Source organism: Apiospora phragmitis, assembly GCF_038363925.1.
Source record: "Apiospora phragmitis strain CBS 135458 chromosome Unknown utg000010l:1.0-9815664.0:1.0-9183399.0, whole genome shotgun sequence".
NCBI classification, from domain to species: Eukaryota; Fungi; Ascomycota; class Sordariomycetes; order Amphisphaeriales; family Apiosporaceae; genus Apiospora; species Apiospora phragmitis.
The window spans coordinates 738,091-757,094 of record NW_027117409.1 but is presented as its reverse complement, the minus strand read 5'-3'; the positions used below and the strand labels follow the sequence as shown (position 1 = coordinate 757,094).

Sequence of the window (19,004 nt, the reverse complement as noted above, 5' to 3'; positions counted from 1 at the left end):
CCCTCTTTAAAAGTTAATCCTCTTAACTTTATCCGGTCGGCGTATCCTTTTATTTATTATTAAAAAAAGGTAAGGTTTTATTATAATATAATCTAGAGTTCCTTTAATTTTTCGACTTATATGGTTACGATCGGTACTAACTCTCTTTTTAAAGGTTTTCTAATAACTTCCGGGTCGTACTCGTAATTTGCTCGGAATAGTAAAATACGCGTAGCTTTATTATTTACGTTATTATAAACGAATTAAATTATAAGTAATAATTATACCTAATTATTTTATTTATAATTAACATAATAACGTAAATACTATTTTAAAATCTAATTTATCCGCTCGGTTTATTTATCTATTTAAAGGTAGTAAGCCGTAAGTAGTTTATATTTAATTCTAAATTATACTATAAATAATTTCTAGAATTTAACGGTAAATAATTTATCTTTATTAAAAATAATTATTTCGAGTAATCCGTACTAATTAACGATTATTCGGAAGAATATATATATTAAATTATTAATATTACTAAATTTTTTATACGGTAAAAAATAAGTATACTTTATAAGTTTATTTATAATTATTAAGATATTATTATAATTAACCTTAATTAAAAGTTTTTTTTAATAAGGGCAGCTTAATAATAAAATTAAGTGCAATAACTTTCTATATTTTATTTAATAATAGGATCGGTTATAGCTCTTCGTACGGCCGGTATCGAATAGCTTTTATTTTATTATAAAAGTTATATTTACCGATTATTTTAGTCACGATTAGTTTAAAGTTTTTATAATCGAATTATTTAATAATCTTTTTCTAAGTTTTAAATATTTCTTAATATTTATATATAAAATACTCGTAAAATTTTTAAATAAAGTCTTCGCGGTACTATTTAAGGATATAAATCTTATTTTAATAAAAAGCGAGACCGTCGCGGTTTTTAAAGTAATCCTTAAAATAGTTCGCGGGGTTAAAAGTTTAATTAAGTTATTAAAACTTAGTAACCTAATCGTTATTATATTAGATATAGTTTATAACGTTTAATTATTTTAACGGTATAAGGTTGCCGTCCTGGTCGTAAGTAAGGATGGTTCGCGTCTCGAGCGGGACTTCCTCCTAATAGTCCGGTCGTTGGCTTAATACGTTGACGCGACCGTTCTCGTTATTTCTCCGGTAGATAATAATAAGGTTAAATTTTAATAGGAATTTAAACCATTATATTTATTATTTATTTAATTCCTTCGTAATAATAAACGTTATAAAGTTTTTATAATTAATATAAACCTTAATTAGCTTTATTATTCCGTTAAAATAATATCTTTATTCTTTATAAGCTTTAATAATAATTATTAGCTCTTTATTATAAATTCAATAATTAAGCTCTAATTCGTTAAACTTTTTTAAAAAGAATATAACCAGGTATATTTTCCCGTTATCGTTTTATTAATTAAGTTGTCCTCTAATCGCATAATTCGATACGTCGATTTTAATTTTAAAAGGTTTAAACGGGTTTATTACGCGAAATATTAATTCGTTAAGAATTCGTTCCTTAATATCATAAAAGGCCTTATTTTCTTTCTTTATTTATTAAAATAGTTTATCTTTCTTTATTAAATCTATTAAAAATATCGTTATCCTGTTAAATCCGGGGATAAAAATCCGGTAATAATTAATTAATTTTAAGAAAGATTTAATTTTTATAACGCTTATAAGCGTAAGCTATTTTTTAACTATTAAAATTTTTAAAGGTTTTATTCAAATTTCGCCTAAAGATATTATATATTTTATAAAAATAACGGATCATTAATAGAATTCGCTTTTTTTTAAATTAATTAATAAGTTAATATTTTATAGCTTTTAAAGTATTAGTTTTACATATTTTCGATACTATTCGTTATTCTTAGAATAAATAAAGATATTATCGAGGTATACTATAACGAACTTATCGAGGTATTTTTATAAAATATAGTTAATTATAAATTAAAAGTTAATTAATACGTTAATTAAATTAAATAATATAGCTTAATATTCGAAATAGCCGTACTTAATTCGGAACGCGGTCTTCTATTTTTTTCTTTTTTTAATTTAGATTAAATTATATACGTTAAAAAGGTTAAATATTATAAAGATTTTAACATATAGTAATTTATTTTATAAATCGCCGATTAAAAGTAAAAAGTATTAGTTCTTAATAATAATTTCATTAAACTTTTAATAATCGATATATATACGCTATTTAAGTTTCCCGTCCTTGCTCTTTTTAAAGATAAAAAGGATAAAAAAGCCTGTTAATAATATAAATAGTTATATAACTCCTTTCTTAAAGTTTTCCGTAATATACTCTTTTAAAGCTTATTTATATTCCTGATTAAGTTTATATATAAATATAAATAAAAATTCTTTTCTATTCTTAAAACGTATCTTATAATTTTACCGTATATAAAGCGGTAAGCCTATTTTTAATTTTCTATTAAAAATACTTCGAATTACTGATACTCTTTTAATATAATCGTTATAACGTTCAGCTTAAGCTCTTTAATAATAATATATATTTTAAAAACTTTAGGTTTATTAAAAGGTTACTTCTTAAACCGCTATTTATTAATTAAACCTCTTTTTAATATATCTTATTAAAATTAACCTATTTTTTAATTAATTCTAAAATTATTTACCCATAACTAAAATATCCCTAAAATTATATCGTATCCTATAACGTTCGTAATATTATACATAATTCGTTTATAACGTCTTCCGATATTAATTAAAAAGTTCGCGACTTCCTTCTATACTTCTCTATCGTTATACGTTATAAATCCTTTATCGATAATCTTAAATCGATATAAAGCGTTTTTCTCTTATTATTCGAATTTAAAGTAATTAACGATTTATAATGAAATATAATTTCCTTACACTCCGCTATCGAGTAACGCTCTAATATAAGCTCTTTTTACGCCTAATATTAATATAATATACTTATAAATAACTCGATCATCCGTTATCTAACATAGGAACCTATTTTAATCCGCCTATTATCATCCTTTTATAATAGGCGGCGTCCATTTCCCGGGCGCTACGTCTATAGGTTATTAACAATATTCTACGATTAATCCTTATATCGTTATTATCGTTCTCTCCGTTCTTTATAAGGCGCTTTTCAATATACCGATAAAAGTGTTTTTATATTTTTCCCCGTATAAAATACTATCCTTAATACTTAAAGTTTAGGTTTTTTTAATAATTCGAAAATTTATTAAATTCGTAATAATTTATAAACGTTTTATAAATTTTTTAATATATTAAAGAGGTTCTCTTATCAGGTATATACTTATATATTTTAAAAATATTAAGCGCTTTCTTTTAAACGTCTATAAGCTCGCGATTTTTCCTAGGCGTATTCGAGGTATTAATTCTTAAAATATTCCTTTTAATCTCGTCCTTTTAAATAATATTATTATAATTACCGTAAATCTTTTTATATTAATAAATACGCGCGTCGTCCGTTTAAAATTAACGTTTAAATTTTTTTAATAATATAATTCGGGTATAGTTATATAATAGGTCGCTTACCGATCTTTCGAGGAAACTATTTATACTCAAGTTTCTCCGCGAAGTATTTTATATAAACGTTATATATATATAAGATCTATAAAAATATAAAATATCCTTTATATATAAAAAAGATTTATAAATTATTCCCTATTACGTAATTATTATAAATTTTTTAATTAAAACCGGCTATAATAAGTATTTAACGTAAATATTTCGAATCGAAATAAGGAATACTAAGGACAGCTAACCATCCGTCGGTCCTAAAGTCTCTAAATTTAATAATCTCGTTTACTAACTCGTTTATTAATATACTTACTAAACGTTCATAATTTATTAATTACTCTAATTAATTTATAATATTATTTATCGAATCACTATCTTCGTTATAAAGAAGGGGTTACTCCTTTCGCGTTATCGCGGCGCTTCGGCTATAGTCTTCCTTACCTCCCGGAGCTTTAAAAAATCATCCGGTACCTTTTTTATTCGTTAAATAAAAAGTGCACCTATTATTATAACAGGCTATCCAAGATAAGTTACTATATTTAATAATAGCGTTACTATTTTTAATAGTTATTATAAAAATATCCTTTATTTTAATAATATTAACGTATTATTTTTTTAAAACTCGTTAAAAATCCTTTTTTAATACTTAATATTTTCGAACATAATATCCTAATTTTTAATAATTATAATAAATATTATATAACTTCTTACCTTACTTATTATATCTAATAATATTAAAGTTTATAAGTTTATTATAATAACTATACGCCGTAATATTCCTAAGCGATATATAATTATATTATTATAATTACCCTATATTAATTTAAGTTTAACTAGTTTATCGCTAAGGTCCGCCTTATTTTTCGCGGCGTCGTTTATATATACAGGTATCGATTTTAATAATAAATTCTATATATAAAAAAAAGTTATCGAAGGCGTCAAGCCGGCTAAGTTCGTCCTTAATATTATCTTTTAATTCTTAATAATATATTATAATCTTTATAATTTCGGTACAATTTAATCAAGTTATAATACGCCGGAACTCGGCTATATAAAAAACGGCTAATCTTTTTTACTTAAAGGTTTTAAATTCCCTCTCCGCCTATCGCTTTTTGTCGGGGTTTTAAAAGAATAACTTAAAAGCTTGTTCGAAACTATTATAACTTTCGAAAATACGCTATACCTTTATACGGTATAACTTAATTTACTAATCGTTTTTTACAAGTTCGTCTAAATAAGGTTCGAACTAAACGAGTATTTTATTTTTAAAAAACGAGGCAGCGTAGATAACCTACTAAGTAAAATCTTAGAACATCTTTTTATAAAACCGTTAATAGGCCTTAATTTAAATAAAGAAGTTTTAAAAGTTTCCGCTTATTTTATTAAAAAGTATTAATATATTAATTCTTATACCTTTTTTTAATATAATAAGGGTTTAAATAATATTAATAGTTATATAAAAAAAATATACTTTTTCGCATAGCTTATTAATATTATAAAGTGTCTATTCTAAAATACCCTTAACTAGGAGCTCGTTACGCTCCTTTTTAAGCTTAGCGTAATAATACTAATAGTTAACGCTCTCTTATTTAAATTCCTTAATTCGCTTAACTAATACTTATCGTATAGGCTCGTTATCGCTATCATTACTATCGATATTTATAACAGGGTCCCGTTAAGAGGTGCTAAAAGTGGCGATAAAAGTCTTTCCTTATCGGACGGTATTATTAAGGCCAGGTATAAATATAGTTCTTATAATACTATTATTTAAAGGTTTAAGTAATAACTCGTAAGAATAAGAGTAATTAAAATGTAACGAACGCTATTTAAATTTTAAAAAAAACTTAGTAAGATATATTAAGGTTTATATTAATAATATAAAAAAGTATTCGAATATATAATAAAAGTCGCTTTTATTAATATAATAGGTAATAACTTATAAAAATAAAAGTAATTAAGATATATAAACTTAGGGGTATTTATAATAGTTTTATTAAAGTTATTTATTTTATTAATAAGTTAAGATTAATATTTAAATTAATTATTAAAATAAAAAGTATTTATATAAAATATATAAAGGATATCTATCGTTATATATTTAATCTCTTTCTTTATTAATTTATTAAATTATTTAGCTTATAATAATTTTATTATTAGCTTATAATAATCCCGTTATTAGCTCATAATGATCCCTCCTTTAGATCACGGTGATCTATTTTAGTGGCTCACTTAGGGGCGTCGTAATCCGTCGCTCCTAATTTACTTACCAGAGCGGTAATCTAATCGCTCTTCGTTCCGTAGCTCTTTCTTAACTGTTTTCCCAGGTCGGGTCTATTCTTTCGCTATTTAGGATACCCTCGTAATTATATTTACACGCTTTTATAATATAAGAGAGTTTATATTAATATAATTAATAATACGGTTAATAATTATAACGTCGTAGCCTGGTTAGGGTATAGTAATTCCGTTCCGGTAGGTGAGGTTTTAGCCGCATAATTAGGTCGGGTTATAATAATAACGTAACTATATAATTTAACGCTTTAAATAATTATAACTTATTCTTAGTTCTTTTATTAAACTACTTTAAGCTTCTCGTATTAATTAAAGGTTATAACGATTATTTTAAACGAGATTTAACTTATAAAAAAGCTAGTCTCATTAAAATTATAAATATTCTTTTTTTAAATCTTATATTTATTAATTATATTTTATACGAAAATAAACTACGCGTAATACGTATTAAAATCTTTATAAAAAACTCTTTAATAATTAATTCTTTAATTAAAACGCGTTTAAAGGTTTAATTATTATTATATAAAGCTAGAGGCTTAATTAATATTAATACGTTTCGCGTTATATTAAAAGAGTAATTAATTCGCTATATCTTTAATATTATTTATTTAAAGAAGAAACGATCGCGAATTTAGTTCGATTATATATCGAATTTTTTTTTAAGAATAATAAGTTTTTATATTAATAATTATATATTTTATTATAAAATACCGCCGCGATATTAAAGATATAAAGTTATATAAAAATATTATAAACTTATATTATAAATTAAAAACTTAATTTAAAACTATTTTAAAACGTTTAAAACGTTAATTATATATCGCTTTCTTTTTAATTATTAATTATAATAAAATAATTAAAAAAAATTAAACTTATTTATTAAAAATTACGAGAAAATAATTAATTAAACCGTGTAATTAATTAAATTATAAGGTATATTAATTATAAAAATATAAGACTTAATTCTATAATTATAATATTTATAAAATCGTATTAAAAGATTTATTATTTAAGCCTTATATATAATATCTATTATATATAAAAAAGAGGTTTAAATAATAAATGCGATGTTTTTTTTCTTTAAATCCTTAGATCCCTTAATTAAAAGTCTAATTTAGCCTAAAATCTATCATATAGTTAATTTATATAACTAAAGTGGCTTAATACTAGAAATCGAATTTAACTTAAAGTCGAACTTAGATTAAAGTTAATATTAAGAGTTAAAAACGGCTTTCCAGCCCATTCCGTCTTAAACGGCAACTTAATTTCCTATTCAAACATGAGCAAGTTATAATATTCGCGCCAAAACGGATTAAATACTACGATTCCATCCCTTAACAAACTTCAAACCCCCCCCCCACCCCACCGCTCTAAGGTAGGTAGGGAGGAGAGGGTAGGTACATAATCCCAATCAACTGGCTTTTTCTTTAACGGTGGTCGAGTGGTATGGATGGCGGAAATCCGGGAAAGCAAGCTTCTGTGGTGACCTCTCAGTTCAATCTGGGACTTATCAGCACTACTGGATCCGGATGAGCCCCTGCTGTGTAAGCCTCTCAGTACATACACTCTTGGGACTCACTGCACCAGCATTGGCGTTCAACCCTGCCATCCAGCAGCTTGGTCACCCGTTTTTTTCTTCTCTTTTTCATACGCCTGGAATTCAAATATCCGAATGATTCTCTTTTATGTCTGCACGCCTGTTTCTATCCCATTTTCACTGTCTTCCTTGGCGTTCCTCCCATGCCCTCCTCACATTGTCTTAGTCTAAGATAGGGGAAGTAGAAAGTATGTCTTCCAACAAGGTACCAATCGACTGGTCTGAGCCAACAGCATACCGGTAGAAGTAATGTAGTATTTTGTATTGTAGTATCTATCGTATTCCTGTGTATCACATTATATATATCTCTCTCTTCTCGCACATTCGATCTACATAGGCAGCCTCTTCATCTCGTCCGGCGTCCAGTACTTGCGCATATTCTCCGCCCCAAGCGTCTTGACCTCCTGATCGAGGTGGGTCCAGAGCACATCAGCCCAGGGCTCCATCTTGGTCTTTAGGACACGCATCTCGAGGTCAGCCTCGCCCGAGCGGCAGGCCGTCAGGTACTCCTCGAGCATCTCCATGCCCTTGTGGATCTCCTTGTGCTGCTTCAACAGCTCGGCCGCCCCGTTGCCCCGCCCGGCCTTGAACTCGGGCATCTTCTTGGCCAGCACGGGGAAGATGTGCGTCTCCTCGATGTCGTGGTGCACCGTCAGGTACCGCAGGAACTGCAGGCCCTCCAGAATGAAGGACCGCATCGACATGCCCGCCGGCCGCTTCCCGCCCGTCGCCGCGTTCCACAGCAGGTTCCAGCTCTGCCGGAAGTGCGCGTGGAACAGGTCCATGTGCTCTGCCATGCGGTTGTAGACCTGGAACTCGGCGGCCAAGAGCGGGGGCAGTTTTTCTTCTACTTCTTCCTTCTTGGTCGTGGTCGCTGCACAGGTGGAGTCCACCGCTGCTGCTCCGGCGAGGGTGGGCTGCTCAGTCGCACCGGCGGCTGCCGAGGAGGAAGACATGGCGCAGGCTTGTCGCGATTTCGGGAGACTGGAGGGCGTCGAGGTGAGGGTGGTGGCCGGACACGTTGACAAGGGGTTGGTCGCCGCCGTGTTAAGCGCCGTGAAAGCGACGGCTGAGTATTGCTGCTGGCGGAAGAGAGGGAGCAAATGTAGTGTCGATGCTACAAGGCGTGGGAGCCGTTGCGATAAGAGCATGGAGCAAGAGAGACAAGGAATGCGATGCGACAATCAAGATAAGAGGTGTTGAAACCGTCCTGTTCTATTTCTCTAGACACGGGGGTACACAATGGGAACATAAGAAGAACTAGAAGTAAAGAAGGAAAAAGCTCAACTTTTCTGACCTACCTCTCTGCCACCGTGCCTTCAATTGCTAGATCCTCGGGTTGGTTGAGGGTTTTCTGTGTATAAGTCAGCTATTGCAAATCACTTCGAGATCTGGGCCTATGATTAGTGGGGGACCAAGTGGCGGGCGGGCGGTCATGTGGGGCACCCAGAGGAGAAATGGAGGGCCGCCCGCGCGGATATTAGTCAGGCTATTCTGTCGAGGGGAGAAGAACCAACAACAACCTACAGATAAGGGATCTGGGAAATGTTCCCGACGAGAAGAACAGCATCAACACTGAATACATGCAGAAATATATGTGCACATAGACATGAGAATAATGCGTATTTTAGACTACTCAACGTACAGCGAAGCATGATAGGTTCTCAGGAGTCAGAATACGATGATGCCTGCCCCCTATCTCATCACTTTACCTAGGAATCACGTCAGGGCTCATGAAACGAAACATGTATAACGTATATCATGAAACGAGCTGTCAATTCTTTTTGTAGCTCTAGACCATCCATCCATACCAGCCTGGAAAGGGGCCTTTGGCTAACACTGCAGATTGTCGCCCGGCCTCACCCATGCTTTTTGATCAAAAAAGGCAAATCCTCAGTGACTCCTGATGCATTACATACAAACGAGAAAACAATGGTCCCATTTCTCTAACCCCGTACCGCCGCACCGAGGGCGCCGCCCGTGAATTGCGTGCCACCCGCCTGTCTAGGGCCGGTGTTACCGCCACCACCGCGGCCGCCGCCTCGGCCTCCCCGGCCTCCCCGGTGTCCGCCCCGTTGGTTCTGGCCTCGCCGGTCGAAGGCGTTGGCTGTGCCTTGGGTGCGCTGCTCCAGTGTGCGCTCGTTGGTCTCGATGAGGGCGGCAGCCTTGTCCGAGAGGGTAAGTGCCAAGCTCTGGAGACGCGATAGCTCAACTCCCTTGCGGAAGATAACCGTAGCGGAAACCTGGTCAAGAGCAGCCGCAAGCTCCTCGTGGCTGATCATCTTGCTAATGATGGCCGCAACCTTGCGGTCCTCGAGCTCGAACATGGTCGCCAGGGTGGACACGGACAGAGTGTCGTAGAAGGGGGCGTACGTGAAGAGGTACGTCCGCAGACCCTCCTCCTGGATCTGCTTGGAGAGCATCGTCTTGATACCCTCGGTGTCTGGCATCAGATCCCAAATCTTGATGCTGTGGACGAAGTTAATCGACTTCTTCCACTCGCCGGCAGCCAGTGCGCGCGACGCCTGCATCACATGGTCGCGTGTGTTCTCGGGCGGACCCGTGAAGATTTGACGCTCGTGGTACTCGAGCATACGGCGGTAGGTCTTGCTGATGACTCGCTTCTTGATGTCGGGCGATGATCCGGTCTGGGCGAGAAGAGGAATCTCGAGAAGCATGCTGCAGGTAAGGTACACGCATTCGAGCAGCTCCAGGTTGATGTGCATGTGGAACGGCAGCTGGCGCTGCTTCTCCAGACGCTCCTGCTCAGGCGAAACCTGGCTGTAGCGCTGGATCATGACACCCTGAGCCAAAAGCTCCTTTTGGCGACCACTGCCGCAGATCTCCTGCAGGGTGTTCTGGGCATCGTAAACCAGACCCTTGCGGAATGCGCAAAGGCCGACCTGAACGAGTGTGCGGTTGTACAGGATTTGGGTCAGGACATCGAAGTTGTTGATAGACTCTTGCAAATGAGACATGAGCATCATGTCGCGTGCCTTGTAGTACTCATCGTGCAGCGCCAAGAAGTAAATTTGGCACAGCATGGCACGGGCACGGATGATACCCTCACTGTTAGTGAACAGGTAGTTGCAGAGGACGTTGAGGAGGCTCGTGGCGTCAGCCTCCGCCACGCGGGGAGTTACGGCAGACTCGGCGTCAGCAGGGGCGTTCTTCCATGCGTTCTCCTCGAGGATCTTGACGACCTGGGCGGGCTTGAAGTAGACATGCTCCAACCGTCTCATGACAATGCGGTTAACACTGTCTTGGGGAATTTGGAGAGAATCGTCCTTCTGGAGGTGCTCGTAGTACAGCATACCCTGGAAGATGGTGTTGTACAGGTTGCCCTCATCGCTCAAGCGCTCAATGTACTCCGAAGTGTGAGGGTCGATGCTCTGCAGGGATCGCGTGAGCTCATCGTCGAGACGCTCGACGTAGGACACAATGCTGCCGGGAACCTTGAGGTACTTCTCGCCCTCGGGAACAGTAGGTGGCTTGTCGTCATCCTCCCACTCATCGGCGCCTTCAATAACGATGTGATCCTTGTTCTTCTCGAGAATCTCGAAAAGAGTCTGCAGGTCCTTCTCGGCAGCTTTCCATTGATCCAGAGGCATCGTCGGCGTTGTGGAACCGGCACTGAGATCGAATCGGGCGGACACGAGGGTCAGAAGCACCCGCAGGGACAGGTAAGGGGTGTTTGCCACTTCGAGGAGCTTCTCCATGATCTTGATTTGCTCCAGTCTGTCGGTGTTCTTCTTTCCTCTCGACTCCAGGATACCCCGCAAGTGCTTCAGGATACTTTCGGGGGTGAACTGGAGGACCTTGCCGCCTTTGCCCACAGCGGCGAAGCCTTCGTCATTAGCGGCCTCTGCTGCTGTGGTCTCGTCCAGGTAGAGATCGGTAGGCTTGGACTTCTTGACCTTGGGCTCGGGGACCTCGTCTTCCGACTCCATGAAGGCATCCTCATCCTTGCGGAAGCTGTCGACCTGGGTTTGGTAGTCCTTGGTGATCTTCTTGACCTTCTGCTTGACTGCGTTGAGACCTCGGGCGTTGGTGGCGTTCATCTTCTTGGGCGTGACCTTCTGCTTAGCGATCGTCTCGTTCATGAAGTCCTCGAGCTCCACCAGGACCTTGATGTAGATCTTGGGGATCTGCTTGCCCTCGCCAATCTTGGGTGCTTGTCGGTTCAACTTGTCGAACTCTGCGCATCCATGTTAGTCGGCCATCAGTGGGAATGAATACCGGCGCGGGAGTGACTGAGTCTGTGCTTACCGCTGGAAATGGAGCCCCAATCGTTGATCTTGCGCCCATTGTCGATGGCCTTGATGATGGCCTCGAGCTCACCAAAGCGCTTGTCCTTTGCGCTCTTGACGGTCTTTACGCGCTCTTCGTCGGAGTCTTCGCTATCCGAGGAATCGCCGCGCAAGAAACGGGACGCACCCGTCTTGCCGGCACCCTCGTCATCCGAGTCTTCCTCGGATTCGTCCTCATCCTCGTCAGAGTCTTCTTCGGAGGACTCTTCGGCCTCTCCCTGTGGCTTTTCTTCCTCCTCCTCGGAGTAGAGCTCCTCCTCGTCGGAGCTGCTCTCGCTGGAGCTGTCGCCACCGGCGAAGAATTTCGACATGTTGGCAGTCCTGCCGATTTCTCAAAAATAAAATCGGGTCGGTAGTTGGGGATCGCAGAGGACGTGATGTCAAAAGGTGAGAAAGCCGCGATGGGCAGGATGGGGCAGGTCGTGGTAGGATAATGGCTCGCTACTCACTACGTTGAAGTGGGTTTTGCCTGGGAGAGTGAAGGCGAGGGGTCAAAAATTAAATTCTGTGAATTCTAGGTGGTGGGGTTTGCAGGTCGGTGCTTTTTGGCAGCAGCAAGTAGCGAGCATTACCCGCCTAAGCACTCGAGTGACTCAACCCAACAGCAACTCAAGATCAAATCCTTCCAACACGACATGAAGAGAGATGCACAAAAGTCTATGTATGTCCATTCCAATCTAAACTTATCTTATATTCATTTTCTGGACAGTAAACAGTCTGTTAAGGTAGTAGTCTGCGAATCTTGGCTGCTATCGATGTACTCCGGGCACCGAGTGACAGAGATCTAGTTGCCAGCTGGCAGCTGACAATCAATCAGCCTCGCAGCTGTCAGTCTCGTCATCGTGGATGGTGTCGGCGTCGCAGCTTCAAAGGGGTTGTTTGTCCTGCTGGCATTTACTTCTTCAGCAAGACCATGTAATTTATACATACTCTTTCTATATCTAGTCAGATGTGTTCTGGCTAGAGTGATGCATCAGCCAGTGCCTTCTAAGGGGATGGGCATCTGCCAAGCATAACTGTAGTTGATGTTACCATGCCTTACCCGGGCCTAGGTCTTGAGCGCCCAACACCCAAGTTACATTTGCCTCATTGATATAATCAAAACAAAAAGTAGAACCCGTAACTCCTTATGCCAGTTCCTGAATGCAAATATCGTGACAATCGTTCGTGCAATGGCAGATCTTCGCCCGCTCATGGCATGTGGTAGCAACAGCATGGAGTTGTACATGTTACCGATCCAGTTCAAGCCAGTCTGGGTGGTCCTTAGGCCGCCAGGGTTTTATGTTCTTGGGATCGGCTGCGCGACTCTTGTTCGCATGTTCCAGCACTTCTTTGCTTTCGTTGCTCTGATAGAGGGTTCGAAAGTCGGACAGCTCCCTGGAAGCGGTAACAACAGCTTTTTTGAAGGAAACGGCCAACGCTTCGTCTGTAATCATGTAACAATCAAAATCGGTTGTTCAACTAACGGCTCGACGAGGGCAAGGCAACATACTACTGGCGTGTTGCGTTGACAGGGGGTCCAGCATGCGCGGCATGGAAGTGCGAAGCTCTCGACACTGCGGACAGGCACCAAAGTCAGCACGAGAAGTCCAACATTGTTGCGCGATAGCCAACAGCCAGGCAAGCGTTAAGCAAGTTCCCCTACCTTGATGTGCAGCAACTTTAGCTGCTTCAGTCCTTCTTCAAGCTGCTCTTCGCTCCATTCACCGTTGGCCGGCACTTCCTGCTTCACGAACTTGGCCTCGGCCACTGGGTCTGGTTTTGTCGCCATGCCTACCGTAACGTTTTCGTAAGTATCTACTGCATTGGAATTTCAATAAAAGGGAAAATCGAAGAGGTAGGTAGCTCAGCAGTGCAGGGCAGACAAATCCAATTGATATGTCGAGCGGATGATGTCGTAAACTGATTGTCTCTAATCGGCTGTTGAATGGAAGGGCGAGCCACCAATCAAATCACCTCAGCCACAGAGCACCTCTCATTGTGCACCAGCTGCAGTGGCCGTACAAGTGCCCCTCAGACTTTTGATCATGAATGCACAATCATGCAATTCATGAAGTAGTAATATGTATGATCATTACAAAATGCAATGACCTTATATAAATGTCTTTTGAGTCTGCATCAACTGTTTACCTATCCAAGTATGAAAGCGATAGACCAGCTATTAGAGTATCAATGTAGTCTTTCAGTGGAAGGGAGCTCCTAATGCACTGATTGGCCCCTTCCCAGGGATAATCGAACGATGGCCCGTGCCTGTGCACAGTGATACATGGGGTCCGTTCCTTGCCAAATTGCCTGGCCGGCCGAGCCTGTTCAACCCATTTCTCTATTCTTCATCGCTTCTAAGGCACAGTATCAATCTTGACAATCTCAACGGCGCCCACGGTATAGCCCAGAAAACTTGAGGTTCCGCGCGTCGTAAAGTCGCGTATCATTGACAGCACTACGGCCAGGCGACACAAAAAATAACGATAGCCTCGACGCTTTTCGAGTCAAATCAGCGACAACCACCATCAGGTTGGGACTCGTCGTCCAACGACGGCCTCGTGGCCTCGTTCACCAATCCTCCTCCTCCTCTCCATCACACCATTTCTCTCCTCCTTTCTCCTTCCCCTTTTCTCTCTCTCTCTCTCCACCCGCCCCTAATCTCCCCTTAAATCGCCACCATTTCGCTCTCAACTCCCCTCCAGCCGTCACCCGCCGTGCCAGGCGGCGTGTCCGGCCATCCCTGACCAACGGCACCCCCAACGTCAACGGCGGCAATCCCAATACCTCCGGCAGCGGCATACAACACACGCCCGTGCCGGTGCCGACGCCGACACCCCTATCGGCCCGCACCGGCGCGCCCATGTCGAACCCGTCGGAGCTGGGCCAGCTCGCCCCGCCGCCCGAGGGCATTTACCGCACCTTCGAGGACCTCCTGACCAATGTCCAGCGCGTCGCCAAGGACCAGGGCTACGGCGTCGTCAAGCTGCGCGCCAGCAACTACCGCGATGGCAAGCCGACGCGCTACGACCTGGTATGCGACCGGGGCGGCGTCAAGTACAACAGCACGGCCAAGAAGCGGAATCCCTCAACGCGCAAGGTCGACTGCCCCTGGCGTGCCAAGGCGGTCTGCGAAGTGAATCTCAACAACCAGTGGCGATTCGCCATGCAGGAACACCGACACAACCACGAGGCGAGGGTCCCTGCTGCACCGCCCGGACAGGAGAACACGCCCATTGCCCAGAGCATACGCAGCTTGACAAATAAGCTGGATCGCATCGGACATGACCTGAATCAAGGCTTCAACCGAATGGAGCAGCGAATGGACGGCATGGAGAAACGGTTAATCGACATGGAGCAGCGAATGATCTCGATGGAGGCCCGGATGACCGGTATGGAGACGCGTGGGGGAGAGATGGAGGTTCCGATGGATAATATGGCCATGGAGGGCTCCATGCTCGGCACGGCTGTGATGTAGAGCAACACGAGCAGCCAGAAGATCGGCCCTGGTCTACGATGCGCCCTGCCCCATCCTTACACCAAACCCACATCACAACAAAAGGAAAACAATCAGACCGAGAAAGCAAACTACGATCGACCTGAGAAGGCGGTCTAGTGGATTGTTTAGGTCAGAGATACTTTTGGTTGGGAGGTCATCTCAACTTGGCTCCCCCTCTACGGCCTGAACCCAGTGCGAAATCATCCAGAGGACGACAGGCGTATGGAAACGTGTATAAACAACATGTGCTTGATTTTTCTATTTTTCTCAAGGCGAAAACTGTCTGGCAAGACAAGGCAAAGGCAAACGGCATAAGGCAAAGGAATAGGGACAAGGACAACAATGATATATATTCCGGTTTCTCATCAGAGCGTTTTGTTTTCGATGCGCATCATATCGGAAGGAACAGGCGGCTGGATTAATGTATTCAAGTCTGCGACACTACACAGTGTTTTTATAGAGATCTAGCATTTTCCCGCTGGTGATAATAACCCAGATGGATCAGCTATCACACTGTTGGGCCTGGCAAAGTGCTTGCGAAAAGGCCCCCCCAAAACAAATTGCCACTCTGTATATGGTTGAGGCTGTCCGCGTCTTGAGTTGTGTCATCTTACTCATGTGCTCGTGTAAGACTAGTGCCTTATAATAAGAATGAATGTGCATCATAATCATTGTCACATGGAATGTACAGGTTTGCTGCCATGTCATTATGGCTATCTATAACCAACATCCGTACAATCAGTGACTCATAACCAGATGTTTACTGGATTAACTCTCACATAGAACAAACATTGTTGGTTCGCAACTCCTATAGCTTTGATCCAGCAACCCGCAATCCACATGGCTTATAGCTGGTTTATCCAAGCCCCTTTTCTTCTTTCCCTAGTTCCGAAAGTTCCCGAACTACTAGACCAGCCAACCCAAGCCCCCCAGCACCATTGAAAACATGATGGAAAAGACAACGAAAGCCGCCTCCCCGCGAGGCCGAATAACGCCGCCGCCGTTGTGATGGGGCGGCACCATGTCCACGCTGTTGCCGTTGCACGTGTAGTTGCCCACGAAGACGCCGTGCATCCGCATCTGGTCGATGGTCCCGCAGTGGAACTCGGGCACGGTGGACGTCAGTGCGAAGTTGGCGAGCACGCGCGGCTTGGCCGGGTTCGGGCTCGACGAGGTCGTGAGGCCGTGGATCTTCTCCAGGGGTCGGCTGCGGTTTGTTTTGTTTTCTGTTAGTGATTGAGATCTCTTTTTTTCTCTCGCCCAGGGGATTCGGGGTATGTAGGTGAGCTGGTAGAGTGGGTTTCTTTCCTGTCATACTTATAGGGAAAAGGGGGGTTCCGGCCAAAAACTCACAAGAACGTATCATGCACCACCCCGCTCAAGACGAACGTCTCCATGTCCACCGTCGGCCAGATCCAGCTCGTGGTCTCGACGGTGCCGTTCCACTTCTTCCCATCGTCGTCCTCGTCGGCCGTGGCGCCGCCGAGCTCCAGCCTTGGGTTGTCGCAGATGGCGACGTTCCGGAGCGCGGACGCGACGGCGCGCACAGCGTCCAGGTCGCGGGGGCAGGCCAGCTCGGCGAGCGCATCGTTGCGCGCGATCTCGAGGGTGTCGACGCCCTCCCAAAGTATTGGCAGGGTCGTCAGGAGGTGGTTGTCGTGCACCGCGAGCGTGCCTAGGGTGTAGTACTCGCCGGGCCTGTTGTTGTTGTTTTGCGAACTATTACTACTCCAACGGACGCTGGACAGACCCGACACGTTCAGGGTCTCGATGTGAGCCGGCATCATCAGCGAGCCCGAGCCCGAGGAGGCAGAAGACAGGTTGCGGAAGTTGCCCAGCCCCAGCGTCAGGTGCCCGTTGCCCTCGATGCGCACCGTCCCGCCGTTGCTGGTCGCGAGCTCGGCGTAGACGACGTTGGGGATCCGCGACACGCTCACGTCGCGCGTGTGGGCGTTGGACGGCGTGACCAGGAAAGCGTCGACGGAGCCCAGCCCCACGTCCCAGACGCGGACGCGGGCCGGGTCGCCCGCCACGTCAAACCCCTGGGTAGGGGCGGTCAGGTTCGTGAGCTCCGGCGCGCCCGCGAGGACGAAGGATTCGTTCACGGAGCGTAGGTGCGCGAGGTCGAGGCTGCGCAGGTCTGCGAGGTTCTCGAGCGTGATCGTGCCGCGCACGTCGCGCAGGGACGGGAAGAGGAGGCTGTGCAGGCCGGCTACGTCGCTGATGTGGATGTCGCCCCCGATGCTTTCCAGGGTCGAGCTCGACAGGGTGCCGGCCGCGAAGCCGGCGCATCGGTCGGGGCAGGCTTGTATGGAGATGCCGCCGGCTATGCTTTTGATGCCGTCTAGGCTGATGCCGTCGTCCCCGCTAGCGCCGGCGGAGATCGTGAGGTCGCCCTCGATATTCAAGCAGCCCTTGGCGAGGGCTTCGGCGTCCGCGGCGGACCCTATTACCGTCGGGGACTTGCAGGAGGTTGACTGCGCTGTTGCAAGCCGGTCTTGATAGTTTCTTGTTAGTCACCAAGATACCCTTCACGGCAACAATCCGGTCTCAGTTGTAATCAAAGCAATCACATGAAACTCTTCCTCCAGTATTGGTATTCGCTTTAGTTCCACATTATGTACCATCACGGAGGTGGTAAAAAGGATCGAACAGATCGAACGATATACATATTTGGATAACTTATAAAGAAAGCTCATCGATGTGGATGGCGTGGTTTACTTGCCTGACAAGAAGGTCGCCGTCCCTCCTACAACAAGAACCACGCACAGCAGCTTCATCCTTCACCAACACCACTTCCGTCAATTCCGTAGTTTGACGCGGCCAGGTTCTTTCAATCTCCGAAGTGTGTAAGTGTGTTTCGGATCTTTCATGTCTTAGACTCGTTTTTCGTAGCAGCAGCTAGCTCAACTACTACGACAGCGACGTCGTGTAGTGCTGCTTCTGAGGACAGGACCACAAGTTGTTCGTCACGACTGGTGTGGCACTCGGGAGCTAAATGGGTAACGGTCTCTCTCTCCGCAAAAGCCAAGTTTACGGGAACTGGCATTAGAACAAGACTCGCAGCTTCTACTACTACTACTACTACATAACATAAGGCTGGATGGAACCCTTAGCAAACTTGGAGGGGGCGGTTATTGAACATGCGGACGGATTATGTTATCCTACGCCCAAACAAGGCAGGACGACGTAACACCAGCAGGCATAGGGAAAAGGAGGGGGGAGGTGAGAGGCTGGAAGGATTGGAAACGGATTTTGTGCAACCCAACGGCTTACCACTGACTACTTACTGAACTCCGCATTCTTTTCCGGCCTTTTCGTATCACTGCGTCTCATTGCTCTCCGCCTCTCAACCTTAGGTATCTGTTGGTTTATGGAGGAGGTTTGATTTGTCGCCATTCGCTAGTCGCGATACCCGGCAGGGTGGAAATGCTACGCCAACGACGGCAGGATATTGCGTCGATCACTTAACCGCCCAGTCCACAAGCTCGCTTACTTATGCAATGTGATCCGAGCCCGGCTTGCCGAAGTTCGGTACGTTCTTATTCATTCATAAAATAGGAATGTATAGGAACCCTCGGCTTCCGAGTACTGAAGACGGTTGGCTGCGTGTCACCAACTCCTTGCATGAAGCTGACAGGGGATGCCGCATCCTCGTGTGATACACGCCCAATCAGGCGTGATAGTGAATGAGAGAAAGCAACTGGCCGCGCAGACAAGGATAGTTCCTGGTGATGGGACACGTTCGTCCCTCGTGAATAAAACTTAGACATGAAGAATGCTT

The 19,004-nt window shown here is 42.7% G+C and overlaps 5 protein-coding genes across 5 annotated transcripts; 1 reads left to right on the top strand and 4 right to left on the bottom strand.

The window, feature by feature from the left end:
- Window positions 1-7,758: 7,758 nt before the first annotated feature.
- On the bottom strand, window positions 7,759-8,580 carry PG994_010038 (uncharacterized protein; the record flags this gene model as incomplete). Its single annotated transcript, XM_066861447.1, has 1 exon — window positions 7,759-8,580. The coding sequence occupies one exon, from the start codon at window positions 8,578-8,580 to the stop codon at window positions 7,759-7,761; it is 822 nt and encodes a 273-aa protein (XP_066710557.1).
- Window positions 8,581-9,375: 795 nt separating this feature from the next.
- PG994_010037 (eukaryotic translation initiation factor 3) lies at window positions 9,376-12,050 on the bottom strand (the record flags this gene model as incomplete). The annotated part of the gene is made up of 2 exons (XM_066861446.1): window positions 9,376-11,627; window positions 11,699-12,050. 2 exons carry the CDS (start codon window positions 12,048-12,050, stop codon window positions 9,376-9,378), a joined length of 2,604 nt encoding a protein of 867 aa, XP_066710556.1.
- A 918-nt stretch (window positions 12,051-12,968) lies between these two features.
- On the bottom strand, window positions 12,969-13,510 carry PG994_010036 (uncharacterized protein; the record flags this gene model as incomplete). Its single annotated transcript, XM_066861445.1, has 3 exons — window positions 12,969-13,165; window positions 13,232-13,295; window positions 13,385-13,510. The coding sequence occupies 3 exons, from the start codon at window positions 13,508-13,510 to the stop codon at window positions 12,969-12,971; spliced, it is 387 nt and encodes a 128-aa protein (XP_066710555.1).
- Window positions 13,511-14,584: 1,074 nt separating this feature from the next.
- PG994_010035 (uncharacterized protein) lies at window positions 14,585-15,199 on the top strand (the record flags this gene model as incomplete). The annotated part of the gene is made up of 1 exon (XM_066861444.1): window positions 14,585-15,199. One exon carries the CDS (start codon window positions 14,585-14,587, stop codon window positions 15,197-15,199), a length of 615 nt encoding a protein of 204 aa, XP_066710554.1.
- Window positions 15,200-16,126: 927 nt separating this feature from the next.
- On the bottom strand, window positions 16,127-18,556 carry PG994_010034 (uncharacterized protein; the record flags this gene model as incomplete). The annotated part of the gene is made up of 3 exons (XM_066861443.1): window positions 16,127-16,427; window positions 16,574-17,666; window positions 18,511-18,556. The coding sequence occupies 3 exons, from the start codon at window positions 18,554-18,556 to the stop codon at window positions 16,127-16,129; spliced, it is 1,440 nt and encodes a 479-aa protein (XP_066710553.1).
- Between the last annotated feature and the right edge of the window lie 448 nt (window positions 18,557-19,004).